At 37.7% G+C, this 10954-nt stretch overlaps 1 protein-coding gene across 1 annotated transcript in view; it reads left to right on the forward strand.

Annotated features, from left to right (window-relative positions):
• The first annotated feature begins 606 nt into the window (after positions 1 to 606).
• GOLGA5 (golgin A5) overlaps positions 607 to 10954 on the forward strand; it is a 16317-nt gene continuing 5969 nt past the window's right edge. The window contains exons 1-8 of the mRNA XM_008936250.1: positions 607 to 1171; positions 3915 to 4139; positions 5189 to 5408; positions 5981 to 6104; positions 6908 to 7111; positions 8263 to 8433; positions 9088 to 9216; positions 10561 to 10659. Of these exons, the coding sequence (XP_008934498.1) occupies positions 607 to 1171; positions 3915 to 4139; positions 5189 to 5408; positions 5981 to 6104; positions 6908 to 7111; positions 8263 to 8433; positions 9088 to 9216; positions 10561 to 10659 (1737 nt within the window). The remainder of the gene's footprint in view (positions 1172 to 3914; positions 4140 to 5188; positions 5409 to 5980; positions 6105 to 6907; positions 7112 to 8262; positions 8434 to 9087; positions 9217 to 10560; positions 10660 to 10954) is intronic.

Consider the following 10954-nt stretch of genomic DNA (forward strand, 5'->3'; position numbering starts at 1 on the left):
TGCCCTGGGGGGAAGGAGCCCTTCCCGGGAGCTGGGGTAAGGGCATATGTCGCCTATTTAGTCTCGCAGGCCCGTGGTGAAGGTGTTGGTGTCACGGGACAGCAGGCTGCAGAACTTGCTGGGGGGAAGTTGCCCTGTCTGACCCAGGTTATGAATCTGCAGGCCAAGCATCTGAGACTCTGCTGTTATCTGTTGCTGTAATAAGCATCTGGCCCCTTCTGCTCTTCCAGCTGAGTTTGGTTTTGTCAGGTGCAGGTGGACTTTATTTTCTATTACTGTTGCAGTTTGGCTAGCAAGCTGGAAGCTCTATAGCAGGTGCTGATGCCAGAAATATATATGGTGGTCTGATAGCTAAGCCTTGGTTTTTGTCTGTTTTCCTCAGAACCTGATTTGGTTTATTTCCCTCAGTTGCCAAAACAGCAAAATACAAAGAGGGAAATAGCATTAAAATAATTCCAGCACTAATAGATTAACACAACTGTTGTTTAGGTAACTTGTACATCTTGCTTTATCAACATCGATTTGATTTGTAATCGTTCTATGTTTTTTGCAGCATATGGTCCTGAAATTTTGATTTTTATAGAGTTGTATCAACAGACATCCATCATGTCTTGGCTAGCTGATCTTGCTGGAAAGGCAGAGGACCTTCTGAACAGAGTTGATCAAGGAGCTGCATCGGCTCTGAGCAAAAAAGATGTAGGAAGCAGTGCAGTTTATGATAATAAGAAACTGGACTCTGCCAATGAATATTCTGAATTGTGTCAGCAAACTGGAGAACTGAAATACCAGACATCATCCAAAGCAGCCTACATCTCTTCAGCAGCTGATAATATTAAACATCAAAAGGCCACAATCCTAGCAGGAACAGCAAACGTTAAACCAGCACGCAGGACATCTTCAGAGGTTGCTTCTCCAGCAGAAAATGTTTCCACACCTAGAGCTGCCTCACATTTTGTGAGAAGAAAAAAGTCAGAACCTGATGATGAGTTGCTGTTTGATTTTCTCAACAGTTCGGAGAAGGAACCTAATGGAAGGATTGACTCTAAAAAAGAGAAGAGCAAGACATCCCTTCTGCAAAATAATTTGCGAACTTCAAGCATTAGTTCTGTGTCTACCAATACACAGAGTGCAAAAAGTGCTGAAGATAATTCCAGCAGGAACCAAGGCAATGGTAGTTAAATAGTATTGAACCTAGAGATATTGAAACCCCAAGTATATGTAGGATAAGGCTAGCTAATGGATTTACTGGCACTTCATGAACCATTAGTGGTAGCAGTATGACAAACATGGAGTAAAGTGGAGTGTTTAACACTTTTATCATTGGGATAATCATAGATACCATGCTAGCTTCACAAGCTGCATAATTAATACCTAAATCTTTTGTGGTGTTGATCTTGCTGCTGCTCACCTTGACCCTGCTGAGCTATGGCTCAGCCTTACCACAGCCCCTGCCCATCCCTGCTCGGAAGCACAGGTGCTGCTGTGTTTGCTTGACCACTCAGGGATTGAGTCATTTAGAGTGAGTGACTTTCACCAGCTGATAGGTGGTGTTGGCTGCTGCCCAATGCACCTTGTGAGGTTATGTGAGGTTTTCTTTTTTCCACTGTGGAAGAGGGGTAAGCTGTCAAGCTTGCTTGACCTGCAGAGTGGGAAGTGGGGTGTGGGCAGGCTGTTGCAGAGCTACAGGCGTGAGAGAACTAGACAGATGAAGTTTGCCAGAAGTAGTTCATTAATGTAGTCTCGATCCAGACACCTGAAAGAGCCTCTGGGCCAGATGATCAAAAGTTGGTGCTGCTCTCAAGTCAATGCAAATAAGAATGTGGCTGGGAAGTGTCAGGAAATTCTGTTGTCTTATCAGACTGTCTATACTCAGCCTTCCTCGCTGTTGCTGTGCTACTTTTATTATATAAAATTGAAGTAAATAGTTTTATTACTTCTTTATAATCTAATTAGAATACCTTATTTGTTCAGTACTTTGAGCATGCAAAGCATTGTAAATGTCAGTTTTTTACTCACTGCATAAGTATGCTGAAAAGTTTTTGATGTAAAAGGAGGTAATTTACAAAAATGAATATTTTTGTATTTCTGGATCTGTAACTTCTCAGTAAGATTTACTACTACTAATAATACTTCAACTATGTTAGACCTGGCTACCTGGCCTTGCTGATTGGTGCTTAAGGAACATAACTTGTTTTGCTCAGTGTGGGCTGGTAGATTTTCTTCTGAGGAGTTTGTATTGTGGAGCTGCCAAATGAGGAAGCACACAGTTACAACACAGAGTTTGAGTATGTTTTGAACATTTCAAAATTGATTGCATGGATATATCTGTGTCATTTAAATCTTCTGTGTAGCATCTGCTGATGCGGCTTATGATACTTTAGCTATAGACAAAACCAGCTCATGTTATGCTTTGTACATCGCCATGGATATAATCTAATGCATGCTATAAATGGCTAATTTCTTGCTTTGTTAGCTTCATTAATCTGTTGAGGCTCCCAAAGGAATGAGGATAAACTGTCTGAACTATGTAAATGAATCAAAAGGATGGAAACAACACTTTTTAGAACCATTTAAATAGGAAAAGGGTTTGAGAAAATGTGGGAGAAATGTTGCTGTTGCTACTTGTCAGTGTGTTCTCCACAATTAGTAGTGTGCCCCAGCTCCCTGGGCGCTGGGTGGCAGGAGCTGTTGCAATGGTAACAAGAAAGGTGGAGCAGGTTGCTTGGTGATCTCCAGGGTGAAGTAAACAAAATTGTGACAGCTAAGCTGCAGTCTTGCTTGGAATTAGTTCCAGTCTGTCCCTGTGGATTTTCGGCAGTTGTTCATCTGGGACATACTAAAATCAGAAGTAGTGTTTTTGGGTCACCTGCTTGTTTGCTCATTGCATGCTGTGTCGTTTTATCTTAACACTGCTGCAAAGCTTCCCACTATCTGTGTGCCAGAATCAAGGTTGTTACAGTGGAGGTATTGATTTCACAGCGGTAATCCAGGAGGCTGTGTGTGTTTGTGCCTGATGAGGAAAGGCTGTTGGTTCCCCCTTCCCTGCAAGGGACTGTTGTTCTGAGTACTACCAGGAGTTCCCTTACTGTTCTCACTGAAGTTCTAGGATTTAAAAAAAAAAAAAATTTTTTTAAAAAAATCTGTATTTTGGTTTTCATAATCTAGAGAATTAAAATTTGTATTGGCAGAAAGCTTTTAACAGTGTCGAGAGTATATCTGCCTTGTATTTTCTCATTAGAGAAAGGAGAGGTCATGCTTCTGCTTCACACCACCGCAACTTGATTTCTCATAGTAAAAGTGCTTTTGAAAATATATTTTGAGATAATTATTAATATAGAACTATCAGTAGGGTGATGTTTGACAAATTATTCTTAAAATGCTTTTTTACATAAAGATAATAGAAATATGTAGCTGTGTAGCTGAATTGCATATTTAGGTTTGATATCAAAATGACCAAGTATAGTCATCTAAACAGTTTTGTTTTTTTTTTTTTAAATAAAGTTTATATCCTCTTAACAGAAAACTGGAATGAACTTGTACTAAAAATTCTGCTAGTTAGTTGCTGTGTGTCTTTAATCTCTTCTGTTACTCTCAGCTTCCAAAGACATCTATGGGTAGCATAGTCATAAAAATTATTAATATTTTGAAATCCAAGATTTGAAATTGTGTATTAAATTTTTTTTATAGTTTTGCAGGATTAAGAAAAATGCTGCGTGGTGCATTTGTAGTGTACAGTAGTCCTATTTTGTACAAGTCAAAGTATGGAGACGCAGCTGCATGTTCCATTTCAGTCTAAGCAGGTTTGATTTTTAAAAGTTATTATTGTGCATTTAACCATGAATGCAGAACATGGAATTATGTCAAGGCAACTTACAAATACATGCACTGGTTCTAACTTGCATCTCTCTGTCCAGAAACTCCAGACAGTTCAGATTCTGGGCTGGGGCCGCAGGGGGACAGTGTGAAGGATTCAGCATCGCTGAGTGCAGTAGCTAATCCTGGCCCTTCGGGCAGTGACGACTTCACACCACACGAACTGTCCAACCTCCGCCTGGAGAATCAGCTGCTGCGGAACGAAGTTCAGTCTTTAAATCAAGAAATGGCTTCATTAATTCAGAGGTCTAAAGAAACACAAGAAGGTACTGTGGTTTAGAAACTCAGCTGTAGCATATTACTAAAATGCTAGTGAACTATAAAATGGTGTTATTTCTATGTTAGTGTTTTGTATTTATAATAAAATCTTTCTAGGTAAAATTTTACATATGACGTACCAAGCAAAATGACTCTTGCTTTCAGAATAATAAGATGGGAGAAACTAGAAGGCTTGTTCAGGTATAAATGTAACACAAATGTTGATTAAACTGATGTGATCAAGTTACTTCCAAAACATACCTTGTTAAAACAGTTTTAGCAAATGTTACCAGTATTAAAATACTTCTCCTGCGTTTTATCAGCTATCGTGAGATATTTATTTTTACATGAGTAAAGTCCTTTAAATACTTCAAAATCTGTCTGTAGATTATAAAGCCTGAAGCCTAGAAATTTACAGTAAAAATACAAAATTTAGTTTTTTTTGAATTACTTCACTAGCTTTTTCAAAGCTAAATTAAATTACAAATATAAAACATAAATATGAATTAAATGCTTCAGTGCTAAAACCTTGAGCAAACTCCTGCTGTTATGCATACAACTGAGAGACTGCATTTTTTTTCTAAGTAACCATGTGAGCCAGAGAACTTGTGCTTCTGTTGCAGTTTAATATGTGATGTTTTGTTAAAACCAGAAGCCTCTGTAAGTGTTGAGGCATTATTTCAACACTGGTGTATTACTGCTGTTGTTCAGGTTGAACTTGTTGTCACATTGAGTTGAACTAGATGGTGTATGCAGAGGTTTCCAAAGGCTTGCTCACACAGGGGTATTCCACACTAGGCCATTGTGAGGGGTGGGACAGGTGAAATCTGTCATCTGCACTGTGACACACAAAAAGTTTTGCAAAATTTTATGGGTCGTGCTGTGACAGCCAGTTTGGCATTTGTTAGTTCTTGGTAGCTCATAAAGTTTCATTATTAATTCAACTTGGTTGTATTTAATTTTTTTCTTTGAGAAATGTGATGTGTATATCCTGACCATTTACAAGACTTTGCAATACATACTTTTATAAACTTAAAAACAACTTCTTATTTTGTAGAATTGAACAGATCCCGGGAGAGGGTTGAGAAGTGGAATGTTGACCATTCAAAGAGTGACAGGATGGTTAGAGAACTTCGAGCTCAAGTTGATGATCTGACAGAAGCAGTTGGTGCCAAGGATTCACAGCTAGCTGTGCTCAAAGTGCGGCTGCAAGAAGCTGATCAGCTCTTAAGTGCTCGGACAGAAGCTTTGGAAGCATTGCAAAGTGAAAAATCACGGTACTTCATAATTTCATACTTCACAATCATGCAAATAAGTAATAAGCTTGAAAATTCAAGGTAGATAATTTAGTCTCTCTAAGAATAGAAGTGAATAAACTAATGGGGAGAGGAATTGTATCAGCATTTGAAATATGAGGTTTAAAATTTGCTCTGTGCCAGCTATATTGTAGCTGGCAGTGGGAACAGGGCAAATGAGTATTAAATAGGTGCAGTTGTCACCTGGTTATTGAATCCATTTTGTATAAAGTATTTATGTTTGTGTCAGAGACAGGAAGCTGAAGATTTCAATAAAAATATTTTTGTCATGAAAAATACATTTGCTTATGCACAAACGTGAAGACCTTTCTGACTTACCTCAGTGCTGGGTATATGACACATCAGTTGAATACTCCAGAATATAAGTCAGGGAGGAGGTGAGACATGAACTCCAGGTCTCAAACCTGTAGTCAGCCATAGTAATTCACTGGGTAAATTTCTGAAGATGGCCTGAAAACCGGGGAGTCATATTTCTACCTGAAAATCACACTAGGTTTCTTCTTTTTCAATTCATATGTGTATTGCTCTTCCAGGATAATACAAGACCACAGTGAAGGGAGCAGTTTGCAAAATCAAGCCCTTCAGAGTCTTCAAGAGAGGCTGCGTGATGCAGACTCCACGCTCAAGCGAGAGCAAGAAAGTTACAAACAAATGCAGGTTAGACATGAAGAGTAAGGAAGAGTTTCAGACTCTACTTTTGAGATCACATCTGTGAGGTCTGAACTGTTTTCCCTTCCCCTTGGCTTCCATTCCTGTTCAGGGTACTAAGTGCTTGGGAAGGTGTGCTGTCAGCTGCGTTAAGTACCCTTGTGCTGCTGGTTTATTTTTTTGAGTTATTTTGAAAGCTTCTTGATTAAAAGTTTTTGAGGATCAATGCTGATAATGTTATTGGTTTTGTTATGCTAACTTTAATGGTAAAACTAAATCAATTACAATTTAATTTCTCATGCTATATTGTTACACAACAATTCATTGCACAATTTTACTCGTAATCTTAAGAACATTAAGCTGGATGATCACTTCTATGGTGAAGATGTGAGTACATCAGTGCTGGAGAATACTTTCCACACTGCCCTTCGTTATGTGCAATAACCTCTTAAAAAACCTTTATCAGTGTCTGGTGGTTTTTTTTCGGTGTTTTTGTTTTTTAAGTACATCAAAATATGGCAAACTACATCTGAGAACTTTTTTTTAGGGGAGAGCTTGCTTTTTGTTTACCAAATAAACATAAATAATAGGAAGACTGCAATTCCATCAATATTTCTGATGAGAGAAAGTAATGCATATTTTTACTGATAGCATTTAGCACTTGCTTATGCAAGCAGGATTTCTTTCCGCATAGCACTAATGCAAGTTGGAGGTGGTAGATAGGTGTTGTGCAGTTGCTTTTAAACTTTTTTGCCTTTCTAGGTTAAAGTTGAGACTGTTTAAACACAGTGTTGTTTCTTTTTTGCTGACAGAATGAGTTTGCGGCCCGTCTAAGTAAAATGGAGGCTGAACGTCAGAACTTGGCAGAAGGAATAACTGTAGCAGAAAGAAAGTATTTAGATGAAAAGAGGCGTGCTGACGAACTCCAACAGCAAGTCAAAGTAACTAAAAACCACCTAGAATCTGCTAAACAGGAACTGACAGACTATAAGCAGAAGGCTACACGCATACTCCAAGTAAGCATTTCTGTGAAGAAATCCAAGTATTATGCTTCAGATAATCTAATTTGTGGAGTTTTTAATGTGATCTGTAATATATTTTTGGGGCATATCTATAATGATGCCTGTACAGAATGGCTGCTAGTTTGCATTTTGTAAACTTAAGTAAATGGAATGAAATTTCAGTTCCTGAACTTACAGAGATCTGAGGGAACCAGTGCAGTTATTGTGCAACATCTGTCAGTGTGTTCCACATTAAGAGCCCAATTCTGAGCAAGTAGGTAACTAGATGTAACGTACAATTTGTTCCACACCCAGTATTCTTGAGTCGAGAGTATTGCTCTGTTCTGCTTCAGGCTGAAGTATAGCATATAATGGATGGTTATGTGTAAACCAAATAAAATATTTTTATATATTCTGAAAGGTTGCATGTGATCAGCGTTATATAAACAATGGCAAAAATAGGTATTTTGTGCAGAGTTCTATGATACATAAGTTGTCAAAGATACCAGATCCAAACACGGTCAGTTTTAATCTTGTTTATTAAAGTTAGCAAAATGTTGAAGGTGTCTGTTTAGAATTATTAATTTGATCTGATATCCAAGATCAGGTTTTAAATCACCTTGATAAATATGAGAAGCATGAAATCAGAAGTCAGTGGTAAGCAATGTTGAGCAATATTGAGATTGACTCTGACTCTGAATAAGAAAATGGTTCATCCTCTTTCCCAGAAAAGTTATTACTGTATTTGTCTTTTATTTGGCTTTGTTGGCAGGAGAAGGGGTGGACTGAAAGGACGTCAGCTTTGTCTTTAATCTCAGTTTAGTGTCCATTTTCTCTCTTAGGGTAGCTGGAAAGCCAAAGTTGTAATCCATGACATGTTTAATACTGCATGCCCTTCTAAAGAGAAAAGCTGTGCTCCTCCTCGGATAACACAGGTGTTCAGTAAATCTAGTCTCATGGCATACAGAAAGTTAGAATTATCAGTAGGGAAACATTTTCATTTCAAATGAAATGGAATGTGCAGCGTCATTATTAACTTGGCAAAAGAACAGATAAAGCAGTTCTTTTACTCTGTCTACATTTGAATTTTAGAGCAAAGTCACTTTGGCATATTCTAATTGAGCACTTGTTAAATACTGCAATAAGTAATATATTTATTATTTCAGTCTAAAGAAAAGTTGATCAACAGCTTAAAAGAAGGCTCTGGTATTGAAGGCCTGGATAGCAATACTGCAAGCACAATGGAACTAGAGGAGCTGAGACATGAGCGGGACACTCAGAGAGAAGAAATACAAAAACTCATGGGGCAAATACAGCAGATGAGAACAGAGCTGCAGGTATCTATCGTTATGTACACGTGTATTGCAGTTAACCCTGCAAGGGGGACTGTTTTCTTGTATACTTTAGGGCTGTTGCTTCTAGTGATTATTTGGCCTAGTATTAAAATAAGCCAACTTTTGCTTAAGGTGAGACCAGTATTTATTGATACCTAAATTCTTTGTGTTCTCTCTCGCCACTTCAGGTTATGTGCAAAGAATACTATAGATACCACTTCTCTTCCCTCGCTACTGCGTGTTTCTTTTGAGGGAAGCATTTATTGCCAAACAAGCGTGGGTGATTTCTGTGGCAATCATCTATATCCTTTTCTGCAAGGGCTACTAATCCTTGAAGCAACTGTAATCCAAGTTGTCTGCTGGCATAATTGGCTCAACCTAGGAGTTGCACGCAAGCCTACTACACACAGTTTTAGCCTGTAGGCAGTGGAAGGGAAAAAGTGAAGGCTTTTCACATTCACAAAATGCATTTATTATACAGAATGTTTCCACTACTATAATAATATAAAATGACCAAATGTATTTATTCGATAGACCATCACTTTAATTGTCCTTTGAAGCTATATTGCAAGTAGAGGTATTTTTTTGCTGTTACCTGTGGCAGATTGCAGTATTGTTTGAATGTTAGTGAAAAGGTAACATTTCTGTTCATTTCAGGATATGGAGACTCAGCAGGTCAGTGAAGCTGAGTCAGTGAGAGAGCAACTTCAAGACCTACAAGAGCAAATAGCAGCACATAAAGTAGCCAAGCAAGAGGCAGAAGCTGAACTGGAACGGCAGAAACAAGTGAGGAATTCATGAAAGGTGTTTGGTCTTATTTTAGGCCTCGTGTGGTGTCATCAGTAAAGCATTTAGCTTAAGAGAGGAGCTTGTAAAGAATTTGGGTTATTTTTTGTCTAGTATTCAAGAGAAATCCCCAAAAGCTTAATGAGTATCACTAGGCCAAAGTACAACCAGTACCTTAAGCAGTGGATAGGGCATTCTGGACACTCCTCATAAACAGAGATCTCTCTGATCTCTTAAAGAATGAATGTGGCTCTAGGGAGTGCACAAAATCGATCATGATCTTAAGGGGGACAATCAAACAATAGGGATATGGTAATAGTTGTAACCATACTTATATCAAGAAACTCAAATAATAAACATGATTACTGTGGAATTGCCTGAGCTCAATTACTAGATGAGCTTTAGCTCTTAAAACAATGTTACTGTAGTACCAATTCATAGATAAGGGTTTTTTTAATCTACTTGTTACTCAGTTCTGAATCTAAACATTGTTACTTCCAAACTGCTCTGTAAGAGAAATTGATGATAATATTATATTAGTGAATTTTGTCAGATTGTGTCATCTTTTTAAATAAATTCCCCCTTGATTTAAGCAGTATTGTGCTGAAAAAGGGGGGTGGAGAAGGCAAACTCATTTGTCATGTGAACAAGCTTACTATTCAGTAGAAAGCACCAAATGCTTTGTAGCCTATTAAAAAAAAATCTCTGTAAGAAAAAGCTCATGTAAAGAGAATTAATGAGAAAAGCAGGAGAATTTGCTGTATCTGCTAGGAACAATTTATCTTAGGGGATTATCTGTCCTTCCAAAAATTACATTTTAATGAGATGCTAGCAACTTGAACTAATTAAAAGGCAGAAGTCAAGGTCTGTTCTTGATTGTTAACTGATGTTTATTATATTAAAGCAGATAATAGATAGTATTTTGTTACTCCTTCCCTTCTGAGCTGTATATTTTATGTCAATACCATATAGAGAAAATCAGGTTTAATTTAAGAAAAAGGCATTATTAGTTATTACAGAAACTGAAGTATTTTTTTTTAATGACTAGTATTTACATGTGCTTTTAAAGTTCTATCTGGAAATTTTTTCAACTATTTCCATAAGATTTTAGAGGCTGAAGATGGAAAAGAAGTAGAGTTGTTATTTCTTGTACATGGATCACTTGAAGGGAGAACAGAGTTATATTTTCCCCATCCTAGCCAGACACTTAACTAAGATTAAATTTCAGTTGATATTGATTGCAGCATATTGCCTTTTTGTGTTAGTCTGTGAAACTCTAGAGAAGAGAATGTCTGTCAAAATGTATACATGTATAAAATCTTTTATTTGTGATACATTTTATAGGAACTCCATTATACTGAAGAAGAATTGTATCGAACAAAGAATACTTTACAAAGCAGAATAAAAGATAGAGAGGAAGAAATACAGAAGCTCAGAAATCAGGTACTGTGTTTACAGAGAATGACCTTATCATCACCAGTAAATTTGTGGACCTATTTTCCTCGAATGAATCTGATTCCTTTTGGAATGTTGTGATACTTGTTGGCACCCACAGTGTCCTTGGCCAGTCAGCTGTGGTCAGATGTACAGTTACAGTGGAGAGTGGTGTGTTGTGATACAAATTTCTTGAGCCTGTTGGCAGATGATTCTTTTGGTGATACTGGCCTTGGGACTACCTGCCCTTCTGCATTGAATCTAATTTGTATTTTTGGTATCTCACTGTCTCTGGTTCCTGCTG

Source organism: Merops nubicus, unplaced genomic scaffold (assembly GCF_000691845.1).
Source record: "Merops nubicus isolate BGI_N331 unplaced genomic scaffold, ASM69184v1 scaffold22782, whole genome shotgun sequence".
Lineage (NCBI taxonomy): Eukaryota > Metazoa > Chordata > Aves > Coraciiformes > Meropidae > Merops > Merops nubicus.